Source organism: Megalops cyprinoides, chromosome 1 (genome assembly GCF_013368585.1).
Source record: "Megalops cyprinoides isolate fMegCyp1 chromosome 1, fMegCyp1.pri, whole genome shotgun sequence".
Lineage (NCBI taxonomy): Eukaryota > Metazoa > Chordata > Actinopteri > Elopiformes > Megalopidae > Megalops > Megalops cyprinoides.
Window position 1 is genome coordinate 4,089,123 of NC_050583.1, and position 27,500 is coordinate 4,116,622.

The 27,500-nt window shown below is 41.7% G+C and overlaps 1 protein-coding gene across 1 annotated transcript in view; it reads left to right on the top strand.

Annotated features, from left to right (window-relative positions):
* LOC118774176 (NACHT, LRR and PYD domains-containing protein 3-like) overlaps nt 1-27,500 on the top strand; it is a 52,502-nt gene that overhangs the window by 22,199 nt on the left and 2,803 nt on the right. The window contains 3 exon segments of the mRNA XM_036523336.1: nt 16,782-16,955; nt 25,294-25,467; nt 27,443-27,500. The exon segment at nt 27,443-27,500 is cut by the window's right edge and continues 116 nt beyond it. Of these exon segments, the coding sequence (XP_036379229.1) occupies nt 16,782-16,955; nt 25,294-25,467; nt 27,443-27,500 (406 nt within the window).

The window sequence follows — 27,500 nt, forward strand, 5'->3', positions numbered from 1 at the left end:
AATACATCTCTCTCTCTCTCTCTCTCTATATATATATATATATATATATATATATATATATATATATATATATATATATATATATATATATATATATAGAAAACATCATACTTAACTTGTATACAACATTGTAAATTCCACTCAGTATACAGTGCTCACAGAGTTCCTGTGGATCTTCCTCCAAATGTGTTTATAGAGCTCCAGATGAAGGCATTCACTGGAACTCTTGCTGCATTTTTCGTACTCTAGATTTAGTGTTGGTCCCCCAACTTCACAGCCTTGTAGTGGAATGAGTAAAATTATATAGCAATACAACATGTGTTCTGCATTAGCTCAAAGCCTGCTAAACAGCCTCAGTTTGGAGTTTCAGTTTGGAGCTCCCTGCAGTATGCAACTGTTTTACATGATTTAGACACCCACACACCAGTAAGAATGAAGCCTAACCCACACACCAGTAAGAATGAAGCCTAACCCACACACCAGTAAGAATGCAGATTCAAAGGAAAGGTAATTGGTAACAACTTGTCAGGTCACATTCTGTTCCTCAAGTTCATTAAAAAACTGAAAGTATAATATTGTAGTCTCTGCTGAGCTCCACAGAGGCAGCACAGAGGAATCACTAAGCAGTAAGTGTCTGTGTAGAGACAACTCCTGCCTGTATAATACAAGAACAGCAGCTACCTGTGTAGGGTGGAGTATCAACTGTACACTATGAAGTGAAGTCAGACCAGAGCCCCTGTGACAGGTGAGTTGAGTCTTTATAATAAAAAGTGAAGTGAGACCAGTAAATGCTTGTGCACATTTTAGTACCATCTGCATAATACAAAGTCAATCATAACTGTGTTCCAAAAACCAATCGCTGCTTCATGAAATCTGTGAAGTTCGAGGGAAACAAAAATCAATCTTCCTCTCTCCTGTCCCATAGAGGATTCTGGCACTCTGAATTTGGATTTCATACTTTCACCCAAAAGTACTCTTAGAGTCTCTATATGTGGATGGAAATATTGCTCTTTTAGAACCAAGAAGATAGTCGCTCCTATTAGAATGTAATTTGAAACCATATATTCTGCTTTGGCTCTTGGGCTGCTAAAATGTAACATGAGTTTCAATCCAGAACAGCTAATAATATGCAGAAATGTGACATGATGCCATGATAATCACAAAATGATGAACATTTAGGAGCCTAGTCTAAGGTGTCAGTATGTGTTTGTGTGTCGGTTGTAGTCCTGTATTATGTGAGGTTTTCTGCCAATATTTTTTCAGTGCCCTGATGTTATACTATTATAATTTTAAAGACAACTGTATATGTATAGTCATTTTTTTTCATTTTGGGGGGAGTAAACTGTAGAAAGATTGTAATTAAGTTTAGGGAAGAAGGTGATTGTGTCCAGGAAGTATTTGTAATGCAAAATGTAATGTTGTTCCTACTGCTCAAGACTTCCTTCAGTCTTTGGGGTAATGGAATGCTTGTGTCCCTATGTCAGCATTCTTGTTGGTACATCTGCACTTGGGTTGTGTGTGTTTCCTTTTGGGATTTTCACTGGTGATTAAGTTTAGTCAATGATGGTGTTTTCTCTTTCACTATTTCTGTGTTATTCCAGTTCTTTACACGTTTTCTTTGTATTTTCTCATTTCAACTGTTAATGCAATTCGCTCCGATTAAAGTTTTGGTTTCACTTTCTTTGGTATGCTGGTGGATTGTATGGTTCTGTCTTCTGTGAAGCTCGTGATTTTACTGCTATTTTCGCTAGTAAGGTGGTTAACTTAAGGGAAAAAAAACTAGCTCACTATCTAACTCTGTGAACAATTTAACTAACCGGACATTTAGCAGGCTTATTATGTAGTTGGCTGACGTTATGATTACCTAGTTAACTGGCTGGCCTTTGAAATTGTGGCCACTTACAACAACTTGTCCTGTTGTAAGAAGAGCCTGTTTTCCCTTTGTAGAATGGATCAGTGTCACCTCCATGACCAGTCCTACAATCTCGTGGCCTCAGCTCTCCACCAGTCAGCAAACTCACAGCTGAAAGAGCTGGACTTCAGCAGCAATAAGCTGGGAGAATCAGCAGTGAAGCTGCTCTGTGCTGGACTGAGGAGCCCACTGTGTGATATACAGGCTTTGAGGTAAGCACTGATTGCTTATGATCTTTATCGGTGAATCATTTTATGCAGGAATAAAGAAATAGTAGATGAGGGGGTGGTGACAACATCAGCATCTACACTATCATAAAGGAACATAATTGTCTGCATTACCAAATCTCCAGCTGCTAGCCGCGGCACAGAGACATAGCTGGGTTGAATGGTCACCCCACTGCTCCATGTGAGGAAATCTCAGCTGTGGGTTAAAATAAAAAGATAGTCATGCAGTTGTTTTTGCAGTCATTTGAAATATCCTGGACACATTGTATAGCAGTGCAGTGGTGATGACGGATTCACAGAAAGGGGTAACTGATCTACATTCAGGGGTGCCACAGAGTTCATACAGCAGCTGGACTGAAGCAGGTGAATGCAGAAATGGCTTAAGCAGTGCCAGAGCATGCTGGGTACAGAGGTGGAGAAGACTCTGGAGCAACAAGCATATCTGTGATGATGAAGACATCTGCATTGTACTCTTTAACTGATCAATTCAGACCACAAAATGATCAGAGAAACGTCTTTCATACCTGGTGCGACTGTGTATGTTGGTATTGCACAAGCATTATTATATCAAATCTATCGAGAGACACTTTTGTCAGCTTGTTTTTTTGTGGGTTAAGAGTGCGTGGTTGAGGGTGTGCTGGTGTTTATGTAGAAGGTCTTCACTTTCACTTCACACAGACATGGATTTAGATTTATTTTGCACTTATCAAAAATCCTTTTCAAGGAAGCGAAACGACAACAGTGGGAGGAGAGATGTAACTCACCTGAACCATTACTAATGTGCAGTACCAGCTGAGTGAAGCACAGCAGCCATTTTGTGCCAGAATCTCCCACTCCTCATCTCACTTGCCGGGGTGCAGAGGGAGGGATTTATTATTATCTATATTTGGGGTCACCAATCTTTGGCTCTAGGGCCTTAGTCTGCTTGACTACTGCAACTTTACACAGTCAAGCATTAGTCAGGCAGATTGGACTAGATGTTAAAATCCTTGAGTCTTGAGGTGTTGAGTGGGGAATCAGGAGTAAACATTTCCTTGGGGTCATCAGGTGGGCACCCTCTTTCCTTGATGTTTCATTGATTTACAATTTACAGTTTCTGGTATTTTGCGGATGCTTTAAATCAAAGTGACTTACAATTAGTGTATCAATCAGGTTCAGCTAACTCCCTCATAAGCAAAAGATCGCAGTAGGAATGCAAGTTAATTATTTACAGTACCATGCTCCTGTATGTCATGCAACAATAAATCAGAAATCTGCAAACAAAACCTGCAACATACAGACAAAGTTAGTACAGAAGATTTTTTTTAAATTCTATACCATAAAATATTAAAACATAACATGACAAAAAGGTTACACAATAGGGGGGAGGTGGATTCTGAAAAGGTGGGTTTTCAGGCTCCTGCGGAAGTTGGCGAGTGATTCCGCAGTTCTGATTGGGTGAGGTAGATCATTCCACCACTGTGGAAGGAAGGCAGAAAAAGACGTGGCCGAGTGGAATGGCTGCCAGGTTCCCGAAATGAGGTTACCACCAGCTCCCCAGAGGAGGTTGAGCGGAGAGATCTGGTTGGAGTATATGGAATGATCGGAGACTGAAGGTAGGACAGAGCAGAGCCTCTTGTGGCCTGGTAAGCCAGCACCAGTGTCTTAAACTGGATGCGGGCCGCTACTGGAAGCCAGTGAAGTGCAGTGAGTAGCAGAGTGACATGAGAGTGTTTTGGGAGGTTGAATACCAGGCGTGCAGCAGCATTCTGAACCAGCTGAAGCGACCTGATAGCACAGGCCAGTAAGCCAGCCAGTAAGGTGTTGCAATAGTCAAGGCTGGGTTGCTTGTTGGGTAAGGAAAGGGCAGATCCTCCTCATGTTGTAGATGTTGATGGGCCCAAGACAACTCCAGAGGGCTCAACCCTGCAGCCACAGGTCACCCCCCCCCCCCCCCCCCGCTTTTACCCCTTTCGCTCTCGGTCGGTGTGCAGCCCAGATGTTATCCTTTCCTTTACGCCACAGCCAGTTGCTGCTTCTCTCTGCAGTTTCAGAAAGGCGTCTGATGGCCTGCCTTAGGGTGCGTCCTCAGGCTCCCATTTGCTTCACTAGGTGGTGGAAATAGCTACAAACCCCCTGCAGCCCACTTCAACAGGGAACATGTGTGTTTTCCGGCCCTTTTGTCTTGCCTTCTCTGCACCATCTGTGAACTTGAGTTTCTTGCGTTTATACACTTCCTCAACCGCATTCTCCCATGGCACAGCCAGCGCAATAATATACAGGATCCTGCAAGAGCTGGACCACAGGATCAGCTCTGGTCTGAGCTTGGTGGAGAGGATATCTGGTGGGAAAATCAATTTCTGGTCCAGATCAACTTGCAGTTTCCAGTCTTTCTTGCTGGGTGCAGCAGTCTTAACTCCCTTGTTGTTGGTTGGTTGTTGGTATGTTGCCCCGCTGATATGAAGGCCACAGTGTGTATTTGGGATGGCTGACAGGTGGGTAAAGCATTGGTGGTGTTCTGCCCTTCTTCCAAAATGGAGGCTAGCTGCCGAAGGACTTGGTGTGTCTCCAAGTGAAGCGCCCTTGCATGAGGCTGGTTGGGTATGCAGTCAGGATGTGCTTAAGTGTTGCTGGAGTTTTGCAAAGGGGGCATGATGGGTCTTCTCCCATCTACTGGTTGAGATTCTTGGGAGTGGGGAGAACATCATAGGTGGTTCTAATGATGAAACTCAGTCTGTTCCCTTCCATCTCCCAGATATCCCTCCAGGTGAGTTTAGGGTATTCTAGACTCTCCCATCTTGCGCATTGGCCTTGTCTGGCCTGTGATACTGCCTTTGCACAGCGTGCTGCCTCCTCTTGCTGCCTCACCTCCTCCACCACCAGCTTTCTTCTCAGCTCAGGTGTTGCTTTATGCCGTGAGGGTGTTGTTGTGCCAAGTCCGAAGCCAGCTGTTCCACTGCTCTTGATGCTGCATCGGTGGATTCAGTTAGTGTCATTACTAACCTTGCCTTGGTACATTTGAATTCCTCCAATAGGCTTGAAATGGGCGGCGCCAAAGCCAATACAAGCTAATGCCACTGATGCAGCGTGGGAGTCGGAGCCAGCAGCAGTGTTGGCGTGGAGTTTCTTTCAATAGTCGCCTTATGCAAGGAACAGTTGAGGTCAGGGTAGTCATGTTGTCCATGTAAGCATGGATTGGGGGTAGACGTTGACCAGATCTTAAGCATTCTCCTCCCACTACCCATTGGGACCCTCTGATGATCAGTTCCATTGCTAGAGTAAAATGTTTTCATCCTTATTACAAAATGTTACAAAATATGAACCAGTTATGCACTGGGTGTTTGGTGTTCTCAGTAACCTGTTTCCTGTAATACATGATTCAGTGTCCAGATTAGGTTCAGTTCTGAATTCATAAGCAACAGAATGTTAACTGTAAAATGTTCTACTGCTGTGTGAAGATTTTTCAAAGGAACTGGTCCTAAACACATTTTCCAGTGTAAGATGTTTATTTTCTCTTCTCCAAAGACTCAGTGGCTGTCATCTCAAGGAGAAGTCCTGTGAAAGTGTAATCTCAGCTCTACAGTCAGTCACCTCATCTCTGAGAGAGCTGGACCTCAGCTACAACAACCTGGGAGATTCAGGAGTGGAGATTCTCTGTGCTTTACTGATGAGAGAAAACTGTAATCTACAGACTTTGAGGTGAGCGGCGCTGTTTGGTGACCCTAATCTATGGAAGCCTTTTTGAACTGTGCCATTTCTTCAGCGTGAGTTTAGTAACTTGCTTGTGCTTCAGAATGGTGTTCACTTGTGCCAGCAGTAAAATAGGGTCCTGTATGTGTTTAATGTATGGAACCACTCCAGTAGAGAGTGCGATCTGTTTGTTTGGTTTAATTTCGATTAACACACCTTCACAAACACATGTTTATGTGCTCTTTTCTGTCCTGTAGAAAAGTGAAAAACATTTGTATCTTTAATAATTAATTTAAATAAGCTCTAATAAATTCATATAGAGCTCAGTTAGAACAAAGCCAGCATACATCATGGAAAGATTGAGAAACACCTTCCTTACAGCACAGAATCCCCATCACTGTACTGAGTGTTAGGTTTGTACCTGAATCAGCTGGAAGACTGCCCCCTACTGGCCATCCAACACCACCTCCAGCAGAGGGCTTCTTTTCTGAGATCATCTCCCACACAGATACTAACCAGGCCTGGCTGTTTGCCAGGGGAAGGCTACAGGGTGCTATGGCTTCTGAAATGAAATCATCATATCACTGCCATGTGCACTGGGTGATTGGTGTCCTCAGCAACATGCTGCCTTTCATACGTGATTAGTTTTCCAGATTAGGCTCAGTTCTCAAGTCATAAGCAACTGATTGTTAGCTGTTAAATATTCAGAATCAGAAGCAGAATCAGAACTTTATTCAGCAAGTACACATGTGGAAGGAATTCCTCTTGGTGCAGGTGTCAACATTAAAACATGTCTAAGTTTCCGCATAGGGTGCGAAGATGCAGATCCGAACCAGACGGAAATGGAGGATGTCATCACTGATTCAATTATGGCTGTATAGAATTGGACCAGTAGTTCTTGTGATCATGTTCCTTTCCCACTTGAGATCCTGTGGATGATGGAGCCTAGGAATTTATAGGACTCCACTCTGCTGATCGTGGTGCCATTTATTGCCAAAGACAGGTGCGGGGTGGGCTTCTCCCTACAGTCGATAACCATCTTGACAGTTTTTTGTGTGTTCAGCTCCAGGTTATTAGCTTCACACCATGACACCAGATGGTTTGGTTCCTCCTGATATGTGGACTCATCACCATTTGAGATGAGGCCAATCAGGGTAGTGTCATCAGCAGAAGTTTGACAGATTCACTGTTAGAAGTGCAGTCATTGGTGTAGAGTGAGTAGAGCAGCAGGGACAGCACACATCCTTGAGGAGAGCCAGTGCTGATGAAGAGGGGGTCTGAAATATAGTTACCCACCTTGATGTACTGTTTCCTGTTGGTTAGGCAGTCCTGGATCCAGTGGCAGACAGGGGAGGGCACGTTCAGCTGTTTTAGTTTTTTCCAGTAGTAGGTCAGGGATGATAGTGTTGAAGGCAGAGCTAAAGTCTATAAAAAGTATGCGGGCATAAGTGTGAGGGCTGTCTAGGTGCTGTAGTATATGGTGCAGAGCCAAGTTGATGGCATCATCAATGCCCCTGTTAGCTCTACATGCAAACTGCAGGGGGTCCTGGTCGGCAGCATTTGTGCTTTTGAGGTAGTGCACAATGAGTCTTTCAAAGCACTCCGTGATGACAGAGGTGAGGGAAACTGGTCTATAGTCATTCAGGCAGGAGATCTTCTGTTGCTTGGGGACTGGGATGATAAAGGAGGTTTTGAAGCAAGCAGACACGGTGCACTGGGCCAGAGACTGATTCAAGAGACCACCCAGGATGGGAGATAGCTGTTGTGCACAGTGCCTAAGTATCACTGGTAAGACACAGTCAAGGCCAGCTGCTTTTCTGATCTTTTGTTTCTTGAGAATGCAGCCGAATTGATGGCTGGTGATAGTGATAGGGGCCGGGGAGGTGGGGGTTGTTGGTGTAGGGAGGTTTGAGAATGCAGCCGGGTTGATGGCTGGAGATAGTGATAGGGGCCGGGGATGTGGGGGTTGTAGGTGTAGGGAGGTTAAGGTCAGAAGGGGGTAGGTGGGGGAAAACAGAGTGTCTCAGAGTGAGTGTGGCTGGGTTGGGGAGAGGGGGGTGGGGTGAAAGTCGTTTGTTTTTCAAATCTGGAGCGTAAGGTGTTAAGCTGGTTTGAGAATTGGGGGTCTGTCGCAGTGTTGATGGCTTTAGGTTTGTAGTTTGTGGTAGTCTGGAGTCCCCTCCACATGGAAGAGCAGTCATTAGTGGAGAAATGGTTTTCAAATCTGTCCCTATATCTGCGCTTGGCACTTTGACTGTTTTATTGAGTTCATACTTGGCGCTCTTGTACGCATCCCGGTCACCACTCCTATAGGCATCTTCCTTGGCGGAGCCTAATTTCCCCAGCTCAGAAGAGAACCAAGGTTTGCTGTTGCTAGATCTATACATAGTCTTTGTTGGTATGCAGGTCTCCTCACAAAAACTGATGTAAGAGGTAACTGCCTCAGCATAGTCATCCAGGTTGTCACTGGTGGTTCTAAAAACATTCCGGTCTGTTGAGTCAAAGCAGTCCTGCGGACCCTCTGTGGCCTCAGAGTACCATGTTTTTACTGCTTTCACCTGAGGCTTGGCAGTTTTAAGCTTTTGTCCGTATGAAGGGATGAGGTGAATAAGGGAATGTTCAGAGTTTCCAAGTAGGGCAAGGATGGTTGCCTTGTATGCATCCTTGATGGTGCTGTAACAGTGATCCAAGATTTTGCCTTCTCTGGTGGGACATTTGATCAGATGTTTGTATTAAGGGAGTTCAACACTCAGGTTGGTGTGGTTAAAATCGGCCATAATGATGACTGGAGAGTCAGGGTGTTTTCATTCAACCTCTGCATTTTGGTCTGCTAGCTGTTGTTGTGCTGAGTGGGCATTTGCTTGAGGTGGAATGTACACCCCGACCAGGAGTACAGAGGTGAATTCCCGTGGGGAGTAGAATGGCTTGCAATTGATGATAAAACTTTCCAGGTCGGGAGAGCACGTTTTGGCCAAAATAGACTCATTGCTGCACCAGTGCTTGTTAAAATAAAAATATATTTCCCTCTGCCGCTGTTTTTCTGGCAACCGACTGTGAGCTGTTAAATAATCTGATACTATGTGAAGATTTTCAAAGGACCTGGTCCCAAACACATTTTTCCATGGTAAGATGTCCTTTTAATCTTGTCTACAGACTCAGTGATTGTAACCTTAATGAGAAGTGCTGTGAAACTGTGATCTCAGCTCTACAGTCAGTCATCTCATCCCTGAGAGAGCTGGACCTCAGATACAATGACCTGGGAGATTCAGGAATGAACCAGCTCTGTGATTTGCTGATGAGTCCAAACTGTAAGATACAGAGTTTGAGGTGAGTGAGGCTGTTTGATAATCCTGATTTATTGGCATATTATTGAAGTCATTGAAGAGCAATGGCTCAGAGAACAGACCTGAGGCTAAATTTAATAAAGGTTCCTGCGTGCTTTGTAGGCAGTAAAGGCCTGTGAAAACCTACATGCAATTTAGTAACCAGTGGTAATGAGTGAAATTCACTATTAATAACTGTTATTCAGGAATTCTAGCATTGTGCACCTTTACCATTGATATATGTGCAGTTCTTCCTATACAATTATTCATATGCACATGTATCATGCACATGTCTGAGGGCATTTCCAGGTGGATGTTCCTCTCACTGCCTGGCCTTTGATATAAAGACAAAGAGAGAACTTCAGCAGCATGGCATGAGCAGTAAAACTGTTAGTGAGCTGCAGCTGTCAAATACTGAAATATTCAGATGAGAATTTGAATGCAAGATATGCAAGTATATATTGTCAAGTGCATAACAATAACATTGCGTTAATAACAGTGATGGTGATAATGAACATTATTGTTATGTTATTTGTTATGATCATATTATTTTTTATGGATGTATGAAAAGTTTCTTCAGATGCAATATGGGACTTTTTGGAAAGTTGAGAGGTTGAGTGTAAGTTTAAATTGAAGCCTTTTTCCAGTCATGGTGAGCCAGTTCATTACTTGGAGGAACAGACAGTATCTGATACAAACCTCAAGGGGCTGAATTTGGGCCAGGCTTAAATGTAAGGAAGTTCAGTTCAGTTCAAATCAGTTTAATATAATTCAATTGTGTAGTTCTTTCTACGAAGTGATTTTATGAAAAAACAGATTTACAATGATCCAACGCCTCAACCCTGAAGAGCAAGGCTACAGCAAGGAAATCCTCCTTTGCTAAAAGGAAGAAACCTTGAGCAGAACCCAACACAAGAGGGAACCCCTCTGGTTGGCATTGGGCAGTTGAATTAGGGGAGTGGTGGGGAGGGAAGAGTCTGAAGAGGAGGGGATGGTCAGGTTGGTGGGACTACTGGCTGGCTGGGCAGGGTTGCTGGGCCCAGTCAGACAGGAGAGCAGGTGAGGCATATTGAGCTGGCCCAGGGGAGCCGGAGTGGGCTGCTCCATCGTTCCTTGTATCTGAAACTCCAGAAGATTTTCCAGAGGGGGAAGGAGGGAGGAGAGAAGCCGTTAATAGAGAAATGTACATGAAAGGAGTGAGGATCAATAAGATGAGAGAGCGAGAGAGAGAGAGGAGAGAAGAGTAGCCTGCGTGCAATAGGAAACCCTGACAGAATAAGGCTATGGCAGCATAACTAAGGGATGGGAGGCAGAGGGCCAGCACAGCCATGAGGGCAGACCTGAGGCTGTCACCACCAGATCACAGCAGGAACTGCAAAGCAGAGAGTTACTGTGCCATGACATAGCAGCAGCGCTGACAGCTCAGTCTACCAGAGACTCTGTCAGTCCTTCAACCCCCATCCCTCAACTAAAGGGATTCCTGAAACACAATAACATTAGTCTCTCTGTGCAGTTGGAAGAGTATTAATGTTCCTCTTTGTACTGAGTATATTTAGGGTCTCAGCACAGGAGGTGTGTGTTCAGTGTCTTTGTTGGGTCCTTTTCTCATTCAGTGATGGTGTCTTGTAAGAAGAGCCTCTTTTCCCTTTGTAGAATTGATCAATATCATTTCAGGGACAAGTCATGTGATCTCGTGGCCTCAGCTCTCCACCAGTCAGCCAACTCCCAGCTGAGAGAGCTGGACTTCAGCAGCAATAAGCTGGGAGAATCAGCAGTGAAGCTGCTCTGTGCTGGACTGAGGAGTCCAGTGTGTGATATTCAGGCTTTGAGGTAAGCACAAATGCTTATGATCTTCATCAGTGAATCATGTTATGCATGAATAAAGAAATAGTCCATGAGAGGGTGTGTGCTGTTGTGAGTATTGGCACAACTGTTCTACCGTGGCTACTGTCGGCATCATGGTGACAACATCAGTATCTCCATGATCATAACAGAGCATAAGTATCTGCATTACCAAATCTCTGGCTGCTCGTAATGGCACAGAGACACAGGCGGGTCGAGTGGTGACCCCACCGCTCTGTGTGAGGAAATGTAAGATTGATTCATATAGTTAGATCATGACCAGTTTTTACATTCGTGAATAGATTATAGATAACTCAGTGGTATTAAAGATTTTACCAGCGTGTGCACCACTGGTAGCTTGTACAAACATAACCTGGAAACCTGGTGACCACGCAATGCTTCAGAAATAATGATGGCTTGAAATTCTGTTGTTAAATAAGTTATAGACTTCCATAAACTGCGTGAAACTGAAACATTGCGTGAAACATTGTTCTTTATGCTTCTGTTTGTCTGTTCAAGAAGTGTCGGTGCCGTTTGTTTAGCTATACTTAAGTGTGAATTATTTCTCTGAACCTCTTTTACGGCAAAATATATAAATCCATATAATATATAAAATATCTGAAATATTTTTTTGGCCCAAACAGCTTTCCTTGAATAAGCTCTGCGTTAGCAGAAAACCAGGGGACTGTCTCTTCTCCTTTTTGATAGGAGCATGGTTGCTTGTTTCTCTCCTTTTGATAGGAATATGTCTGATTGTGAACCCCTTGTGCAAGTATGGATTTTTTAAAAATTTTTGCAATGAAATGTTTATTTAAGAAGAGCCAGTCTTTTTATCTGACATAAAATGTATACATTTACCAATTCCAAATGGTGGTTTAGAGGAAACCACGCGTGACAAAAACTTAAAAGGAATTAGTGGAGGTGCAAAATATGTGAATACCAAGTTGCATTGCATTGGTTAAATCAAGTAGGTAAGTAGAATCAGGTGGGTAAATAATTGAGAACCAAATTAAGTAGTCAGAGGAGAGATCTTTGGGAAAGAGTTTGGGCAGGACTAAATGAATAGAGATAAGAGAGCTGGTCAGTTTGGTGTTACCCATACAGGTGAATGCAAACACACCATGCCAAGAGAAAAATGAGATTTGACAGGACATCAGGAAAAGGATAGTGAGAGCACATCAGTCTGGGCAAGGTTGTAAAATCATCAAGATTTGAGTCCTATCAGTCCACTGTGAAGCAAATAACTTACAAATAGAGGGCATTTAACATGACAGCATCTCGGCCTAGCAGTGGACACCCACCCACCCATACATTGGTAAACGTCCCCAAGAGCCACAAGAAAAATAATAAATGAGGTAAAAGTCAACCCAAACACAACATCTGGATATTTACAGAGGTCCCTTGCATCATCTCAGATAACTGAAGCTCTAACAATAAGAAGAACATGAACCAAAATGGCATTCATGGGAGGGTTGTCAGAGAGAAGCCTCTGCTGTCAAAAAAGAACCAAACTGCCCATCTTATGTTTGCCAGAGACCACCTGGACAAACCTGAAAGTTTCTGGAAGTCCATTGCCTGGACAGATGAGTCCAAAATTTACCTTTTTGGTCACAATCGAAATCACTATGTTTAGCGAAAAACCAACACTGCCTACCACAAAAAAAAACTTATCCCAATAGTCGAGCATGGTGGTGGAAGTCAAGATCTGGGGTTGCTTTTCCTCCTCTGGATGACTCCACATCATTAAGGGAACCATGAAGTCTGAGGTACACCAGGAGATTCTAGAAGAGAACTTAATGCCATCAGTCAAAGAGCTAAAGCTGGGCCAAAAATGGGTCTTCCAATAAGACAAGGGCCCAACGCATTCAAGCAAATCTGCTGAAGAATGGCTGAGGAGAAAGAAGATTTGTGTTTTGGATTGGCCAAGTCAAAGCCCTGAACTAAATCCAATTGAGATGCTGTGGCAGGACCTGAAGCGGGCAGTTCATGCCAGACACCTCTCAAACCTCACTCAATGGGCTGAGTTCTGTAAGGAGGAGTGGGCAAAAATCCCCAAAACCAGATGTCAGAGACTGAATAATGGCTTTAGGAGACAGTTATCACTGCTAATGGAGGTGCCACAAGCTATTGACTGAAGGGGTTCACAATTTTTTGTGCACATTAAATCTGAGGTTTTTTTTTTTTACATTTGCCACTTTTGTTAAATGTACAATGAAAGTGTATGTGTGTATTATTTGTGTTCTTTATTTGGAATGTCTTTATTATGAATTGGGTTTAGATAAAGATTTTATAAGTTTATTTTTGTGACTCTGTATGGTTTTTTGCTTGTGTTATATTGCCCCTCACTTGTAAGTCGCTTTGGATAAAAGTGTCTGCCAAATGAATAAATGTAAATGTAAATGTAAATGTTAATATTTTATACAAAAATAATGACCATCCCTGTGGGGTTCACAAACCTCCAGGCAACACAGTACATCTATAACAATCACACACACACACACAAGCACAAATACTTACAGAATTCAAGCAAAGACCAGAAAATATTAGTCTGTGAAAACCAAATAGAATAAATTATCTGTGTAGAGCTTCATACCCTCTAAAACAAACAAAAAAAAGAGATATGACAACTTTCCCATGAGACTAGAGAATTTTCTCACAGAGGGAAACTTTTTCTTGAGTCTTTCTTTGGATTCTGACTCCCATAAGTAGTGGTAGAATGTATAATTCCTTTGGTCCCATTTTTACTCTTAGACTCTTAGCCCACTTTCTAATTACATGTCAGTATATTGAGCACTGGCACCTGAACCCCCTGTACTTTTCATTTAATTTTAAAATGTGTTTCTGCAATAAGATAGTTCTGCAATTTGGGTCCTCAGTAAAAGTATGTCAGAAGATTGACATTGGCTTTGCCTTGTAAATACCAACCTCCTGGTCTATGCTGAGAGATGATTGACCAATGTCACTCCCACAGAGAAACATCCTGCTGTTTCCTTGGCAATGTTGCACCTGAGCTCTGGCTTAGGAGTCAGAGATGAACAGGAGATTTGAAAGTCTTTTGGCACACCGACAGGCCGAATTGAACTTGTTAGAGCATGGTGGCAAACTATGATTAAAACAATTAAATCTGTAAAGGCTTTTCAGAGTTTTCCCATAGAAATGAACACGATCAGGTGATTACTTTTCTCTCAAACACATTTTGAAGTACAACTTCTGTTGTTATACTGAATATTTGGTCATTAATGCTTTTTTTATTCTTTTGTCTTTTCAGACTCAGTAACTGTATCCTTACAGAGAAGTCATTTGAACTTTTGGCCTCAACTCTCCAGTCAGGCACCTCACGCCTGAGAGAGCTGGACCTCAGCAAGAATAAGCTGAGAAAATCAGGAGGGAAGCTGCTGAGTGCTGCACTGATGAGTCCAAACTGTAAACTGCAGACTCTGGATCTGAGCTTCTGTCAGATGGGAAGTTCAGGAGTGGAGCTGCTCTCTGCTGGACTGAGAAAAGTACCTAATCTGAGGTTCTGAATCTGAATTCTCATTAATTATGGTTTATATCCTCTCATTTGTATTTGGGTATGGATATAAACAGCATGGGCAGACATCAGCATATTTCTTCTTTGCTTACTTGCTTACTTATTTGACATTAGCTCAGTCTGTCAGCTCTTTTATCATTACATTACACTGGAAAAGCACACAGATGACAGGGTGAACATGCTTACTCTTAACCAGAGTGTATTTTAATGCTGATGCAGGATATCAGACACAAGTAAAGAAGCAAGCAAACAAGTTTGAGTTCATTCCTTTCCCTCTGAAAGTTTGATAATTCTACTAACATTTTATTTTGTTAAAGCGATATGGACTTTCAGTTAATTTCTAACCCTTGTCTGGAGCATATTTAGTTTTATGATCACAGTAAGAATGGCACAGTGCAAATCAAACAAAACTGATTATAGCTGTAAAGTCATGGATGCAGTCTGCGGACCATGAGAACTCCAGATTCCAAGTGCCTTTATAAGGACGCAGGGCAGAAACCGTGACCAAAAAACAGGCAGGGTAGAGACCAGGCAGGCAGTCCAAACGCAGTCAGGAATCAAAGCCAGGGACAGGCAGGGTCAAACCAGGTAGTCAGGAAGATCAGGTGAACAAGGCAGGACAGCAGGCAGGATCAAGGTCAAGGTCAAAGAGCAGGCAGGGTTGATTCAGGGAACAGCGATCAGGCAGAAACCACAGCAGGAACAAGACAGGTACAAACACTGCAACAAACTGGCAACAAGACAGAGACAAGCAGGGAAGATATAGGGCTGGGCTGATGAGAAGATGGGAAGCAGGTGAGTGAGCAGGCAGGTGGAGATGATCGGGTGGGCGGAGACAGGGCGGAGAGTGGGGCAGAGCTAGAACACAAGGAAAACAAAAGCACATGGACAGGGAAAAACAAAAACACAATAGCTAGGGGGCGGGAGCACTGACAGATATGTAGATCAGACAGTCTTTCATTTTATTTCATTTTATACAGTTTTCTTGACAAAGAACTCCTCTCTGAGTACTTCCCAGAGTGCAGTGCATAAAAGCAGTACATGTTACAGCAGATAGAACAAAGGTTTCTAATAATAAAGTATGTTTTGTGAAATGCATGGAAAATAACATTGCATTAGTAACAGTGATAATGATGTTGATTATTATTATTTATGATATGTTATGATCATATATTTTTATGGTGTATGAAAAAAAAAATCCTACAATGAAATATGACACTATCTGGCTGAACCTTTGTATGTAATTTTAAACTGAAGGCTGACCCCAGTCATGGTTGGCTGTGCCGGGTGTCTCTTTGGAGAAACAGAACAGTAACAGGTATGAAGCTCGAAGAACTGAACTGGGTCCAGACTTTAAAGCAACAATTGATTGATGCTCAAGCTATTACTCTCGCAGCACGGGCTGATGAGTATGAATGTTCCCCATTGAACCGAATATATCCGGAGTCTCAGTGCAGGAAGTGTGTGTTCAGTGTCTTTATTGGGGCCTCTTTCTCATCAGAGAACTTGTCCTGTTGTAAGAAGAGCCTGTTTTCCCTTTGTAGAATGGATCAGTGTCATTTCAATGACCAGTTCTGTGATCTTGTGGCCTCAACTCTCAACCAGTCAGCAAATTCCCAGCTAAGAGAGCTGGACTTCAGCAACAACAAGCTGGGAGAATCAGCAGTGAAGCTGCTCTGTGCTGGACTGAGGAGCCCACTGTGTGATATACAGGCTTTGAGGTAAGCACTAATTGCTTATGATCTTCATCAGTGAATCATATCATGCATGAATAAAGAAATAATTCATGACAGGGTGTGTGTTGTTGTGATTATTGGCAAAACTGTGCTATTCCTGATAATGTTGGCATCATAGTGACAAGATCAGCATCTGCACTCTCATAAAGGAATATACTGTAAGTATGTGTTGTTGTGAGTATTGGCACAACTGTTCTACCGTGGCTACTGTCGGCATCATGGTGACAACATCAGTATCTACATGATCATAACAGAGCATAAGTATCTGCATTACCAAATCTCTGGCTGCTCGTAATGGCACAGAGACACAGGCGGGTCGAGTGGTGCATTATTTATAATAGACTACTACTAGAGAAAATATAACACGCTGTTACTGTTTCACACAATTTGGTTTAAATCTGCTCATTTACCTTTATTATGAAATATACAGCAGTTACAGTCATATTAACTGTTTTACTGTTGTGTGAAAGTACTTGGTCCCAAACAAATATTTGTTTGTAAAACCGAAATTACTTGAAATATAATTTTTCTTCTCTACAGACTCACTGGCTGTAATCTTAATGAGAAGTCCTGTGAAACTGTGATCTCAGCTCTACAGTCAGTCACCTCATCCCTGAGAGAGCTGGACCTGGGGAATAATAACCTGGGAGATTCAGGAGTGGAGCAGCTCTGTGCTTTACTGATGAGTCCAAACTGTAAAATACAGACTTTGAGGTTAGTGAGGATGTTTGATAATCCTGATTTATTTATTGAATTTTATTGAAGTCATCCAGTAAATAACTGCATGACAGATGCCATGAAAATATGAAATATGAATACATTAATTTTTTTTAATTCAATATATAACTCCAGATAATATTCAGCGACAGGGAAAGAAATGTTTGTATTTTGAGGCTGAATAACACTTGACTGCAGACGAGTAAAGACTCATCCATTTCCCTGCAGTCAGATGGAGTGTCCCATCAGTTTGGTAGCATTGTGCATATGTAGAGTACTATACAAACACACACAGACTGACTCTCAATCGCCATTAGTAGTCTGTGAAATCTGGATTCTCGGTGTGCTAATTGGAACAAACATAATGCCCGAAAATCACAAAAGTTTAAAACTCTGCCTGGTGATGTTTGTTTCATGTAGTGTGTATCTTGCTGTATAACTATTTCACATGGAAGAAATGAACCCCTGTGTCTTTTGGTATCTGTAGTTACTTTAATGGTTCATTCTACACAACTGTATTACTAAACCATTTGTAAGATCTGATCCATAAAGGTAGATCGTGAGCAGTTTATACATTATTCATTAGTAGATTATAGATAACTCAGGAACATTAAGTATATATCACTTGTATGTGGTAGATTTGATGAACATATCCTGGAAAACCTGGTGACCAAGCCTTGCTTCAGAGGTAACAATGGCATGAAATATTGCTCTTAAATAAATTACAGGCTTCCATGGACTGTGTGAAACGGCATACCTTCGGCTGCTTTGTCAGGTTTCAGACAAACATGTGCCTTCCTCTGAAACACGTGATGTCAGCCATTGTCTCTATACACACCGCAGTCTCCATGTAGGGTTGCCAACTTCCTGAAATGGAAATAAGCGACACCGGGGGGTGGGGGGGGTGGGGGGGTGGCGGAGGTGTTGGACTGAGGAGCTCCAACTACTGTGGACCTATAACAAATATAACGGGTCTTACACCTGCATTACCCTTCAGTAGTAGACTTACTCTATCTAAAGATATAACATAAAAATGCCCACATCCTTGGTTGTGAGAAGTCTTATCCATACCATACATAATCACATCAAGGAAGCTGCAATGGCTTCAACAGGCAAACACACAACCCTGAATTTGATCAGTTTTGTATTTTTGAGCGATAGGAATACATGTGTAACAGATTATCATTCAAGAATTTTATTTGGGCTGTGCAAAACAAATGTTTAACATATATTATTTTCTCATTATTTAGAATAAAATAGAACTGCATTTTAAGAAAAACAATATGTATATAAAAACATCATGTAACATTTTTTTTCAGTAGTGCAAACAACATTTTTTATATAATTCATCTTCACATTGGCATGTACTCATTCAAGAATTTTCTTTTAACAGTGCAAAACAGCAATTTTACATACCATTCTTTTGAATGAAACAGACCTGGTATTATAAAAGAATTTCAGTCATTAGTGCAAAAACATTTTAGATTTCAGATGAAATCTTCTAAACAAAAGAACAATTAATTGTTGAAATGTATGTATTTTACAAACACTGAACCATGGAAGACACCACACAAAATCTCGCGCCGCTGTCAGGCGTATCGTAGCAACGCTGACAGCGCTTCTCATTTGTTGTGACTCACGACCAATGAGAAGCGCATTCTCTGTTTGGGTAGTGGAACATAACATGACAGACAGGCTGTGGGAGAGCAGCAGGGTTTGCCTCTATCACATACAAATCACCCCATCTTAACAGTCTAACCCGGAATATTTCTCTCCCATAGATTTGCACTGAATTGATTATCGAAAATATGGAACAAAGCGCGTCCCAATTCAATACGGAACACGTCTTTTAGTTTCCTAATATGGGACGATTCCGTATTTTACGGGACGGTTGGCAACCCTATCTCCATGCTAAGCTTGTAGACATGAGTCAGAAGAGGACACTTCATATGCAGCTTTATGCAGTCAGAATGTGAGTGCCCGACTGACCACTGGGTTTGGCTGTTAAGCTACAAGACAGAAGAGACCCTGGCAGACTTAACCTCCCCTATATTCCCAGCAGAACGAAGCCAGTTTGTTCTATTGCTGTTGGCTCCTGGTCATTGTTGGCTAATGGCTGGGAAAAGAAGCCAGATCATGGGTCTCAAGCGTTCATGTGAAACAGATGCTTTTACAAACTGAGCCCCTGATGAACCTAAAAATGCTTCTTAAGGAAGTGAAAGTACTGACCAGTGGGAAGAGAGGTGTAACTCACCTTGAACCCTCACCAGTGTGTAATACCACCTGAGTGAAGAATATCAGCTGTTTTGGAATCTCACGTGCAAATTGGAGCAAACAAATAAAATACTGCCAAGTAGTAAACATTTAAAACTTTGCCTTGTGTTGCAACTTTTATATTTTATGTATCTCTGTGTAACTGTATTTCACATGGAAGAAATGAACTCCTGTGCCTCCTGGTATGTGTATTTACTTGGTAGAGTTCATCACAAAACCAGGGGATTGTCTCTTCCCCTTTTTGATTGGAGTATACATTTGCGAGACTGATAGGCAGTATCTGGGTGTAAGATTAATTTCATTGAAGTTAGAAGAATCCAAAGCATCTAAGAATACTTCAACCATTGTCCTAAAATTGCCTTTAAAAGTAAAGGCATTGTTTTAGGGATTCTAGTATCTCTACCAAAATCTGTGACACAATGTTTAATAACATCACAGTGCCAATTAGAAAGAATTTATGTAGCCCATTAGTTAGTATCTGACCTAGTAATGGTCATTTATTCAGGAATTTAGGATTAGGTTTTGTGGACACATTAACAAGTTGCCTGAGGTTTAAAGCATCACATACTGTCTGCCTTTCATGGAATCAGATGCTGATGATAACCAGTCCCATTTTAAATCCCCCCTGAGAAGAAATTCTAAATTGTTAAACTCAGCCAGTCGACTGGGTGATGATGTAATAGTCTCCTTTGTAACAATCTATGGCTGTTACTGTTATAGTTGTCAGAGTTATTGCTGATATTCATCTTAACTGACAAAAACTATACATATACTCAAATACACACACACACACACTCACACACATGGATTGTCTTACCTAGAGCTTACGCCTTATCCAGTTATACAGCTGGATATTTACTGAGGTAATTCTGGTTAAATACCTTGCCCAAGGGTACAACACCGGTGGCTCACCTGGGAATCAAACCAATGACCTGGGAGTTACAAGCCATTTTCCTCCACACAATACCAGCAGTCTACAGACATTGCCAAGCACACAATAACATACATTGACAGAATACAACATCATACATTCAGTAATGCTCATACTCAATGTAAAACGACAGTAGACCTGAAAGAAGCTCACATGAACACAGTCCTTAGCATGTAACACACAGCAGAAACATGTAACACACTCACAGAAACCCATGTTCAATCAGAGTAACTCACACACACACACACACTATACACATTGCACAATAACACAAACAGTAACACTTTCACATACTTTCAGCAGCAGTGTAGCATAGTGGTAAGGAGCAGGACTCGTAACCGAATGGTTGCTGGCTTGATTCCTTGCTGGGGCATTACTACACACAGTTATAACACACAAGCAAAGTCATTTGCTGAGCTCTGGAATCTGTGTTCCTCAGTGTTCAAACATTATGAGGGGATGTTGACAAAAATCTGTTTTAAAAAAGTTTAAATTGCATTTATTCTGCCAAAAACAAATAGACCAAATTGTCTGTGAAAAGCTTCACACCTTCACTAAGAAAAATGAGATATGACAACTTTCCATTTAACCTTGTGAATTTTTCACAGAGAGGGAAACTGTTTCTCAACTCCTTCTTAAGATTCTGACTCCCTCAGTGTGGTATCAGAATGTGTAGTTAATTTGGTCCCATTCTGACTCTTGAATAGGTATTTTCCAATTACATGCCAGTATCTTGAGTAAAGGCATCTGAAGACGTTGTTCTTTTCATTTAATGTTAAAGTGTGTTGCTCCAGCAGGACAGTTTAATATTTTGGTCCTCAGAAAGTAGTCCTGCAGTTTTTAATTTCAAAATGAGAACTAAAAACACAAAATAAGATGGACACAGCATTGCCTTCTGATTGTAAATACCATCACTCTCCTTGTCAATGATGAAAGGTGATTTACCAGCCTTAGTTCCGCAGAGAAACATCCTGCTAATTCCTTGGCAATGTTGCACCTGAGGTCCGACCTAGAAGTCAGAGTGGAGTCTCTCACTGCACCGACAGGCTGATTTGAGCTTATGAGATCATGGTAGCGATCTCGTGGACAGGAACTCTGGGTTGTGGGGATGGAAGCAGCAGCAGGTGGCTGGGTTATCAGGGACCTCAGGAGTAGCAGAGAGTCTCACAGCAGCAGCACTGCAGGCAGACGCAGTAGCAGTGATGGAGGATTTAGTCCTGGGAGGATGACCACCACTTCCACAGACACGACACCACAACCAGTGCTGTGATAGTCACTGTTATAAAAGTCATTTAAATCAATGAGGTCAATAGGACAAAACAAATAGAATGCTGTTAATATACTTTGATTAACATAATTAAATCTGTAAAAGCTTTTCAGGGTTTTTCATAGAAATAAACACCAGGTGATTACTCTTCTCTCAAATTTTAGAGAAGAAATGATTTTGTTATCGTGAATATTTTGTCATTAATGCTTTTTTATGCTTTTGTCTTTTTAGGCTCAGTGAGTGTAACCTTACAGGTGAGTCCTTTGAAATTGTGGCCTCAGCTCTCTCACCAGGCACCTTGCCCCTGACAGAGCTGGACCTCAGCAGGAATAAGCTGGGAGAATCAGGAGGGAAGCTGCTGAGTGCTGCACTGATGAGTCCAAACTGTAAACTGCAGACCCTGGACCTCGGCTTCTGTTACCTGGGAGAATCAGGAGGGAAGCTGCTCTATGCTGGACTAAAGTGTAAACGAAATATTTTCAGGTAATTGCGGCTCTTTGTCATCTGCTTTAATGAACTGTGGTTGGAGTCGAAGGGGAGGGGATGTTTAATGACTTAATTATACTGTAATCCATGGTGATTGCAGCTGTAATTATTATCAATTACAATGTTTTACAATAGGCCAAGAGCAGTGTACAGGCCATCCAGGCAGTACACACCAATGCTGAAAACTATTATTAGGGGTAGCAGAAGACTTGATAATAAATGAACGCTTTAAGGTTAAAGTCACAGTCTTGCTTCTCCCTTCATGATTTCAGCAGTGTAGCGTCCAGACAGCATGTAACGCCTTCCCCCGGGCAATAAATGAAACGTAAATCTGTATTTAAATCTGTATTTTTTTTGTATCCATTTTAGAATATAGATAGTTGTAGAGTGGGAGAAATGATAAGTCATGTGTTCGTTCAAGTTAGCACAGCTGATGTATTCCTGTAAGCTTTTGTAATATGTAAAATGAATGTAACATTAGGTGTTAGGTGCAGTGCTCTGTTGCCGGCTATGAATACTAAAGCATCCGACTGGCAGGTCCGTGAGAGGCGAGGGTCCTACTGTAAGTGACTGTAAGGAGTCAGACCTCTGGCTCATTGGGCTTATTTCTGTGGGGGACTCCAGAATGTGTGTAACTAACTCTTGTGTTGTGTAGGAACAGGGTATACTCCAGCAGCCTGTACCTCAGTGGATGGCATATCTGTCATCTCTGTATCTTTCACACACACCCACATGCTAGTTATTATCAGTGAAAACAAACTATGCGCTCTGACTACTTTATGATGGGTTAGTTTCTCTTGCTCAGTCCTCTTTGCAATCTTTGTCAGCTTTTCATCATTGACCTATCACATTTAGAGATCTCTCACCTAGCAAAGCTGTGTATTTCAGGTATTTCAGACTACAAGGAGGAAAGCAACATCATCGAAAATTAATTTTGGAGTTGTATAAGGAGAAAAGACGCATGTCCTGTATTGTTTTATTGTGATTACAGCCAGACAGAAAATACCAAAGTAAATGTATTAGTTTAGTACAAAACACAGTTCGAGAAAATCAGTTTCTCCATTGTAGCCAAAGGGAAATGGACCCTTTGGGGTGCACTCGTCACCATATTGCCTGCTTCTACTCCTGCAATAGGAAGTAGCTTCTGCTTCCATTCCAGTTCTGTTCAGTTCAGTGGGTTTTCTGGTTGCCAGTGGTGACCGCTGTATCTGTTTGTTTGGATGATACTGTGGGCTCTGGGGCTGTGAAATGTTAACATGTTGCTGTACGAGTGAAATTCAGTTCAATGGGGATTAAACAATTTCAGTCGCTGTAATAAAATATACAGCCCCTGTGACTAAACAGTCAGGAAAAGGCATTAGTACTGTTAACAGTTAAAGTGATTTGAAATTTTAAGAGTAACCGGTTCTGTATTATTCAGTATTTAAGTGCAATGCTTGCATTGATGAAAATTCTAACTTAGTAGTTATCATGTTCACAAAAACGTCTGCATGGTTTTGTGTAAGCAGTCTCAGTTTATTGATTTCCATGATTGGCATATAAAATCTTGGCAAAATGATGGTGAAATAGTTAGATATTTGATGTTGAATTTCACCAGATTGAGTGCAGTGCTGGTTCATAGTTAAACTATAGTGAGACAATCATCATGCCATAATATGGTTATGAGGAGGGGGTTGTTTTAAATGAGGAAACTGCCTCTGATTGGAAAATGGCAGCTAAAACTCTGGTGTTGCAGTAGCCTACTGCTGCATGAACAGCCTGAAGAGAGGGAAGAGGGAGAAATTTACTGAATCAGCAGGCAGCCAATCACATGAAGTTTACCATGCTGTCTGTTGGAGCTGAGGTCAGGGTAGTGGAAATGGCTGCCTGGGACCAATCAGAGTGGACCTCCTTGTACATACTTTTGCCCCATGGCCTGAAATTTGGAACATGTGACTTTTGGTGTCATTTCTGTCCACATTATAGATTAAAAATAAACTGTTTCCATTCAGAAATTTGTTACATTTCCCATGAAGGAGAGGCGGTGTCCAGTGTGGAACGTTCTCTCTCCATATGTTCATACAATCGCACATTAATGCTGTTATACTACAGTGAATATATTTATGAGCAAGGCAAAATTGGGCATTACAATGTACAAGTATGCATTTACCTTGAGATTCAGTAGAGTCCAGATCTGTATCCAATGCTAACCTGGACCAACCCCTCCAGTGGTGTTATCTCCTCACCGGCTCATTCTAGCTTTTACTTTGTGATGACTTCCACATGTGATGATTCTACATTATGCTATTCAGGTCATGCAAATTGCAATGTACTGTGTGTCTGTGCTTGTGGGTAAACACCACTGGAAATGGTTCTGACCACTGGAAATGGTTCTAACCGTTTGAAGATGAACATGCAGACTAAAATTGTATGCTCTCTCAGAGAACCTGTTATGTCTTCTATACAGAATCTTTAGCTTTTCGTTCAGAGAAGAATCATGGGAAACTGTGAGAGAGCTGGACCTCACCAACAGTAACCTGGGAGACTCAGGAGTGAAGCTGCTCTGTGCTGCACTCAGTCCAAACAGTAAACTACAGACATTGCGGTGAGTGGTGCTGCTAAATTGTCCTACATTATTAACCTTTTAGTGAAGGGAAGCTTTCAATAGATGCCAGGGAAATAGCATGAATTACCTGAATGACAGATGATACTTAAAATATCTGCTCATCCCACCATGAGCAACAACCGAGGATGCTGCAGTTTCTCTTATTAACACTAGAGGGTGATGTCACTGACAAAGCGCATGAAGTTAAATGAATGCAGTTTACATAAAGCCGATGACTCTTGTGCAGCAAAAAACTGTGTGTGCGTGTGCTGAAATGATTTGTTTGAGTGTTCTGAATTCAACTGAATTCTTTTAAAAGAAAAAAAAAACATTAACCCTAGTCCAGCACAAAAGTGTATTTGTGCTGAATTCATTAGTTGGAGTGTACATTACATTACATTTATTCATTTTGCAGACATTTTTATCAAAAGCGACTTACAAGTGAGGTATAATACAACATAAGTGAAAAACCACACAGAGTCAACAATATTAGAAGCGCTGCATGACAAAGGTCCAAAGGTTGGCCAGGCAAGGTACAAAGTAGCAGGTAAAGCTAGCGAGTGCATTAAACCATTGCAGTTGTTTGTTTTTTTTTATTTTACTTTATTTATTTATATTATTTTACTTTATAGTTTAGTAGGAGTGTAGACAGTGCTGTTCACCACAGACCTCTTCTGTTATAGTAGCAGAAAAGTTATCAGATTGAATCTATGGTTATTTTCCATTGTAATCAAATTTCAGGAGTGTGTGTATTTATATAATGAGCAGAGATTCTGTCTCTTTTTCTCCACAGACTGGGTTGCTGTAATCTCACAGAGGGCTGCTGTGATGATCTGGCCTCAGTGCTGCGCTCACACCACTCAGAGCTGAGAGAGCTGGAGCTGAGAGACAATGACCTGCAGGATTCAGGAGTGAGAGCGCTCTCTGCTGGACTGGAGGATCCACACTGTAAACTACAGAGACTGGGGTGAGGAGCATAATAATGTACAGTTAACTCCTGATTATCTGGGCTAATGGAATGGAGCCATGGCACGGATTATCAACACTGTGTTACTTTAATGTTTTCATGTATATTTAAATCATATACAACCATTTAAATAAGCAGATACTTTTTAGTATGAGATAACATTCTCTGGGAAAAATACTTATCGCAAGATGCACAATACAACAAACCCAAATGCCTCTTCACTAAAGTTTGAATTTGAATGGCTGGGAGGGGTGGGAGGGCTTTGGGATGACCTAGTGTTCCCTGCACAGTGCATGGCATTAGATAATATTTATTTTCAACATGAAATTTATCTTTTGAAGTGGCTCCAACTGTGTAATAACTGTAACAGGATATTTGGACACATTTTTATTTACTGTTATTGCTACATTATTATATTAAAGTTTGGAATATAGTTTAGTATACAGTAACAACAGTCCAGAGAAAATGATGCAACTCACGAATAAGGTTGATCTAGTTCACCAGCTGTTAAGCAGAGCTTCCTGCCTTTTCCAATAAGTAAAAGTAGTAGTAAAAATCTTACCTTATTGTTGCTGTTCCTGTTTCCAAAACTGCGCTTTGCCAGTGCTAGACCTGCAATACTTGGCCTCTCTGAGGGTTTTTTACCGGTGCATAGGCGATTACTTTCCCTCTCATTACTGCTCTGACTCTCTCATTCATGATACTAGGCAGTATATCCGAGGCTATTGAAAAACTCCATGTACGGCTTTAATGTTGCTCAGGTGTAGGCATGAAAGTTAGTTTAACGTAATAATGATGTTTTCAGTCACCAGCGACTTGAAGAAATACAGTGACTGAAGTCTAAAACTAGGTTAAGGGCTGAATGTGTCAGGGTTTCAGGGACGGCTTCCCGCAACGACCAGCAGGCGTCCTCATGACAGCCTATCTGTCCCTGGTGCCTGCTGCTTCCCTGAACATCCACCAGAGGGACTTTTCCTCCTGTTTGTGTGCACTGTGTGTGTCTACTCATTGTCTGATTGTTCACATGTTTGTAGTTAGTCTTGAGGTTTTCCTGTATTGAAACGCTGCCTGTTGTGGTGCTCCTTGCTCAGTCCTGAGCTTGCCTGTGTTTTGTGCCTTCCTGTGTTTCCTTGTTTTAGTAAATATTCTTTCTCTGTTGTAATCCTCCCGTGTTCCTTGAGTGATCTCTGCATCTGGGTACTTCCTGCTCATCGTTACAGAATGCACCAATATTTTAGGGCTGTTTGGGTTGTTTAAATATATTTATATTCACACCACATCATACCGTCACATCAAGCAGATGTCAAAGGTATGTAGTCATGAACAAAATGCAAAGAGTTTTATCAAATTATTTCATTTATTATCTCTGATAACCAAGACTGTAAGGGTAAATGGAATTATCTCTTCTTTATCATCTAACCCAGTGTTTCTCAACCCTCTCCTGGAGGACCCCCTGCCCTGCATGTTTTAGATCTCTCCCTGCTCCAACACAGCTGATTCAAATGATCAACTCGTTATGAACTCCTGAAGCTGCTTAATAACAAACTGATCATTTGAATCAGCTGTGTTGGAGCAGGGAGAGATCTAAAACATGCAGGGCAGGGGGTACTCCAGGCGAGGGTTGAGAAACACTGATCTAACCCCTGGGTCCATGCACCAGAGATTAAACTGTGGAATAAGTTGCATTTGTCCAAGTTTTAATTCATTATTACATTCATAACAAATAAAAGAACAGTGATGATGATGTAGGTATTGTCCTGTGGAAAAAAATGTAATTAAACGTAGTACCAGGGCATGTTCTCTTTGCATACAATGCACTCTCATCTGGTTTGCTGTGTCAGATGTGGTGACCAATTAAAGGAGAGTGCACATTGTCTGTGAAGGAAAGGTCATGTGCTGGTATATGCTGGTAATTTCTCCTGCTTTTCCTCCAGAGCTGTGACAGTGAAGAGCTCCTCTCTCCTTCTCTCTGCAGGCTGTCTGGCTGTCTAGTCACAGAGAGAGGCTGTGCTTCTCTGGCTTCAGCTCTGCGT